Genomic DNA, 6,131 nt, shown 5'->3' on the forward strand with positions numbered 1-6,131 from the left:
AGAAGAAAGAGTTGGTTTGACGAATGAATGGTAAATAAAACATATAAAATGAGACGGATGAAGTATTTTTTTTTCACTTCCCATGTAAAGAAGGAATTGTAGTTTGTAAGTTGAGTCATGTGTGTGTGTTTTTTTCTTTCCATTTTTTGTTTTTGGTTGTAAATTTGGTGTATTACCTTAGGAATTGTAATTCTACCAATTTTAAACATTGTGACAAGTGATTTCCTTCTTATCCTACCAAACGCTACCTAAGTATCGGAGTTCGACCAAGGATGTCGGGCCAAGTTATATGGGTCAGAAAAGGGCTTGTTTGTTTTCTCTCATATCTTCCCCACTGGTTTTCAGTTTTCACCACCTCTCATTTCTATCCTTTCCAAACCCCTCCTTCCCTTGTCCACTCTCCCCTGTCTTTCTACTTTCTTACCCTTTTTATGCCTCTCCATTTTCCCCCTTTCCCTGACAGCTTCTTCTCTTCTTTCCTTCCCATTCCCCCCTGGATCCTTCGATCATCGCGAGTTTTTTGTTCGTCTTTCGTTAATTCCAGTAAATGTTGTTTAAGGAAATTGTGGGTTCTTTAATTATGGTCTTTCTGCTTTCGTCTTCCTTTTCTGAAAAGGAAAATCGAGTCCACATGTGGAGTTTGATTATTGAAGCAGTAGTATAATAGAAGAACCTTCGCGCTCTTTATCGATCGGAGTGATTCTTTTCTTAAACTCTGCAATGGATGAACAGTTATCTTTGTATTCTCAATTTCCCCATTTTTAATTTCCTTGATTTTCGGTAATCTGCTGGATCAGATGGGAATGTTGTTCTTGTAATTTTTATTTACTTCAATTAAAAATCCGATCAAATTCTTCAATATCGCGCAACGGGCGTTACGAGTGTGAAGAAATCAATAATGGGTTGTGCGAGTTCGAAGCAGAGAGTGTGCCGGAAATGCCAGGCGGCGTATTCTCCGGTGCGGCGGAGCCACTCGATGCACTGGCATCAGCCGCCGTTGAATGACGTGGAAAGTGATCACGTGGTTGCGCTCACTTCCTCCACCCTTGGATCTTTAATGCTGGATCCTCTGAATCAGAATTCCGGCGAAGAAGAAAACGGCGGCGGGGTTACCACCGTCCAAGCTCCGTTTGGTAGTGTAAAGAGTGTTTCTAGTGACGAGTTCGCGGCGGGGTTGACAGAAGCAATGACGTGGTCTCAGATGATCGACAAGAAGATTGGCGGCAGAACTCCGGTGTCCGGCGAGCCGGAGATGATCAACGCGTGGGAGTTGATGAAGGATCTTGAAGATATTAGCCCTCTGAAACCTTCACGAAGCCATGCCCGGAGCTTCTCCTTCCATGTTTCTCCAAATCCAATGTTTTATCCTCCCATTCCTAGGACGAAAGACGACACAGAAGCTTCCCCGAAGCAACAATGGTCGTCGTCGGAGGTCGCCGATAACGAGTCGAATTCCACGTCGGCTTCAAACGACACATCCGTCGGCTTCGCATCGGAGTTTGACCCGGAAGTGATCGCGACTTTCAGAAAAGCGCTCGCCGAGCTCCCGCCGGCGACTCCGTTCCGTCTCAAACCACTAGCTCCCGACAACATTGATAGCCCCGAAGTAATCACCGACTCCTCCGACCACACCAAATCACCACCGGAGAGTGGTAATAAAAACAGAGTGATCGTCTACTTCACCAGCCTCCGAGGAGTGAGGAGGACGTACGAGGATTGTTGCTACGTAAGAACAATTCTGCAGGGACTAGGAGTCAAAGTTGACGACAGGGACGTGTCAATGCATTCCGGCTTCAAGGACGAGCTTAAAGAGCTTTTAGGCGAAAGCTATGGCGGCGGCGGCTTGCCCAGAGTGTTCGTCGGAAAAAATTACATCGGCGGAGCGGACGAAATCCGGCGAATGCACGAGGACGGGCAGCTGGAGAAGCTAGTCGAATTCTGCGAAACGGTGGACGAAAGCGGCGGCGGCGGAAAGAGCGGCGATTGTGGGGCGTGTGGCGATATCAGGTTTGTGCCATGTGAGACGTGTTCAGGAAGCTGTAAAATCTACTGCGAAGGTGGCGGCAATGGTGAAGAAGACGATCAAGAGTTTGGGTTTCAACGCTGCCCAGATTGCAATGAAAATGGACTGATTAGATGTCCAATTTGTTGCGATTAATATTACCCAACAACGTTAGTTTTTCCTAATTACATAGCGTTTTGGTTGTCCCTATGTTGTGCAGAAGTTTTCAAATGTTAATTACAACATTTATGAATTGAAACATGTTTAATTTTACAGGTATAAATATACTATACTAAATATATATCATCAATGCACCATTTTCTGATCAGTAAACATCTATCTTAGGGATGACAATTTCAATCGGCCCCGTAGATATTCACCTGAATTCACTCCGCATGGATCGAGTTTTTTGGATGATGGTGGGTGGTGGGTCGAAGGTGGGTCTTAAAAATGTAAACCTACAGTGGGTCGGGTTGGATTCAGGTTCTATGTGCAAATCTATGTGTAAAACCCGCTTAGAACCCCACCCGACTCACCATGTGTGATCTATCTTGTTGGGCGGAGGCCGGTAATGTCTTTTAAGGTACTAACCCAGCAGACCAGCACTCAATCTGTCTCGAACAATATAATGGTGGTCTATAAGTAAGAGAATAAGTTACGCATTCGCTACCAGCTATAGCTTTTGGTGTGAGTAGTAAGCGCTTAATCCTAACAAGTGGTATCAGAGCCAGATCGCTGAAGAATTGTTGGGTAGGGCCAGTAGGCCTGAGTGGTATGCCCTAATCATAACATATTGATTATGTGTGTATCAGTGTATCACTATATATAATTGCGCAAACTATACAAGAAAAATCAATCGTACTAAGAGAAATATGTGTGTCAAACTCGATTAAGAGAGGGTTGCCAATTGATAAATTTCTCAACAAAAGAGTTTGCACATTGAGAACATGGTTTTGAGATGTTTGCAGTCCTGCAAAAGTAGTTAATGTTGCTTTATCTTGTTTAAGACTCCTTTAAGGAACATTGGTCCCTCAAGGCTAGCTTGCACTGCTATATATAATATATGATTAAACAACTTAGCCAAGAATCAAGATGGTGACAGTGTGACTGACACTGCCACTCAAATGACTCCATTAAGAATGCACAAAAGGGGAAAAAACAGATTGGAAAGCATCAAAATGGGGTGTTGGGATTATTATACTTTTGGATCCTTTTTCTTGTTCCATCAACTTAATCATTCTCCTCATTTCATTCACCACTTAAATACAATATACTAAAAAATAAACAAATATATACAACTACAGCCCTTTGATCTTATCTTTTGGAAAAAATAAGAAAGTTTTGTGGTTTAACATATTACGGAGTACATATATATCACCACTCCTTAAGATTGTTATTTTTTGGTTGATATGAATGGTCATTTCATTCCTTGACATAACCACAAAAACAAAAAGCTGATGGAGTTATCATTATTATGTATTGTTGATTGCATATGTACTACTGTTAGTTAGGAGTGTTACGGGCCAGCTCTAAACTGCTCCACGGTGGGTGGGTCAGGGCCTAGAATTTTTTGTCCGCAAAAATGTGGGCCTTGCGGGTTGGCAGGTTGCGTGAGCTGGCCCGCGAGCTTTCCTAAATTAAAAAATAAATTTTATATATATATATATATATATATATATATACACACACACACACTAAAATATTAAAAAATGTAAAATTTTTAAAATTTTAAATAAGAAAAAATTTAATATTATTTAGGTTAAATTATTCGAATATAAAATAATAAAATAATATTTTTTAATTTTTAAAGGTAAGCCCGCAGGACCCACGAGCCCGCATGGGACGGGCTTGGGCTAAGTATTTTCCAGCTTGCGAGCTTCGCGGGCTAGCCCGGCAAAAAAAAAAAAAACCGTTGTGGGGCAAGCCTAATGAGACCGGCCGGCTTGCATTGACACCCCTTACAGTTTGTGTTGAATTATTGTTTCAATTAGATTACAATGTTTGAGTGAATTCACTTCCCTTATAATCGGGTCAAAATATATTTAGATCCTCATTTGATGCGTTCAAAAATGAACAGTCCATTTGCCACCAATTGTCATCAATCTCTTTGGATAGTTATGCTGTGCATGTATGGTGCATACGGATGTCAAAACGACGTCGTTTTATTAAAAAACACGCGTCTCCCCTTTAAAAATAATTCAGGTTCGATTCCCAGCAACAACATTATATTGTTCATTCATTCTGGAATTTTAGTTCATAGATTATGGAATTATAGTTCATTGATTATGGAATTATAGTTCATCGATTATGGAATTGTAGTTCATCGATTCTGAAATTTTAGTTTATAGATTATGGAATTTTAGTTCATTCATTCTGGAATTTTTAGTTCATAGATTAGATTATGGAATTATAGTTCATCGATTATGGAATTTTAGTTCATATGTTGTTGCTGGGAATCGAACCTGATTTTTTTTTTTTTTTAAGGGGAGACGCGCGTTTTATTAAAATGACGTCGTTTTTGCATCCGTATGCACCATGCATGGTGCATACGGATGCACAGCATAATTTGCCAATCTCTTTTATCAATTCTAAAATCAGTTATTCATTGTTGGGCCTCAACATTATAAATAGACTTACGAGAATGTTTAAGGTAGCCCAAAACACCCCACTTATTAGGCCCATTGTTTATCACTAAGATTATATTATATATGGGCTTTGACATCATTCTCCTCTTCTCTTATCATTAATTGTTGAAACAATGAAATATATGCTTTAGCACTTAGCATATCCAAGCTAGATTTGCACCTCAACCAAGGGTTCTACTTTTCTTTAATTTTCTCAATCCCGTTCTTTAATTTTCTCAATCCCGTTTGGTAAATCGCAGAATATATCTTATCTTATTGAATAAAAATTCGAAATCGGTTTCTACCTATTTTTTTTTTTCCTCAATTCCACTATGATTAAAGAGTAAATCACGAAATATATCTCAATAATTCTCTAGATGTAATCTCTCCGAACATCATTGTCCAGATTAGGGAGCGATTGTCCATTTGTCCATCATTGATGTTAAGCAAGTCGTAACTTCCCAAAACCAGCTAGCTTTTGCCGTGGGTTACGTATCTGGGTGGCTGAACAGTGCAAACAATTCGCAAATAAAAACATGTCTTTGATCTTGTGTCCTCTCCCAAGGTGACCATACTACGTTGTGAACAGCACGCAACATAATATCACTGTCCTTATCATCCACGAACCCGACCTGGCATTACGTATATACTCTCCCTCCTATTTTATTTATCTGATTCAGTTAACAAAACTTGACTCAAGTTATTTTTATTTCAATTTTTTTATAATATTATGTTTTGTATTACTATATAAAATTTATATATTTAAAAATTACATTAAGGGTCCGTTTGGAAAACAAAAAAGATAACTTCTGAAAAATTTTTCTGAAGAATGAGTCATTTCCAGAAAATATTTTCCTTTTCCATGATTAGTTGCATTTGAAAAACTGCATTGGTGTGTTTGATTATTTTTTAAAAAATGAGCAAAATTGTATAATTAAACATTTAAAATATTTTATTTAGAATAAAAAAATATCTAGAAAACATTTTATTCATCAACTAAAACTTTGGTTGTGATTTGTGCCATCACTGCACACCTATATAATGGTGTAAAGAACATGTTAGTTCTGGGAGCTTGGGTGAAGGGATGCACACCTATATAATGGTGTAAAGAACATGTTAGTTCTGGGAGCTTGGGTGAAGGGATGAAGCATAAATGGAGGTAATGAATGTTGGCGGAAAATGACTTCCGCTAAAATTTGGCGGAAGTAACTTTTAGCCAAAATGCTTTCATTTTCTGCAGCAGTGAACATAAAATATTTTCTGTTGATTGGATTTTCCTATTGCATCTAGCATTGAAAACTCGAAAAATATTTTTCAGAAGTTATTTCCTGAATTTCCAAACGGACCTATTATTAAACACAAAAAATTAAAATTTAAAAGTTATTAAAGAAATAAGCGTTATCAATGAATAGTAAATATGACAGACAAAATAATACAGGTGAATGGAGTATATGTTTTGATTGATTTGGACATACCATACCGGCCGGATTTATCTCAACCTCGAT

At 38.6% G+C, this 6,131-nt stretch overlaps 1 protein-coding gene across 1 annotated transcript; it reads left to right on the forward strand.

The window, feature by feature from the left end:
- Positions 1 to 350: 350 nt before the first annotated feature.
- Positions 351 to 2,281, forward strand: LOC109180196 (uncharacterized protein At3g28850-like). Its single transcript, XM_019329683.1, has one exon. It carries the CDS (start codon positions 899 to 901, stop codon positions 2,156 to 2,158), a length of 1,260 nt encoding a protein of 419 aa, XP_019185228.1. The 5' UTR covers positions 351 to 898; the 3' UTR covers positions 2,159 to 2,281.
- The last annotated feature ends 3,850 nt before the right edge of the window (positions 2,282 to 6,131 follow it).

The sequence above is a fragment of the Ipomoea nil genome, unplaced genomic scaffold, assembly GCF_001879475.1.
Source record: "Ipomoea nil cultivar Tokyo-kokei standard unplaced genomic scaffold, Asagao_1.1 scaffold1026, whole genome shotgun sequence".
Lineage (NCBI taxonomy): Eukaryota > Viridiplantae > Streptophyta > Magnoliopsida > Solanales > Convolvulaceae > Ipomoea > Ipomoea nil.

Excerpts from the sequence above, each read along its gene's own strand:
- LOC109180196 (XM_019329683.1), top strand. The coding sequence starts at position 899 with ATGGGTTGTGCGAGTTCGAAGCAGAGAGTGTGCCGGAAATGCCAGGCG.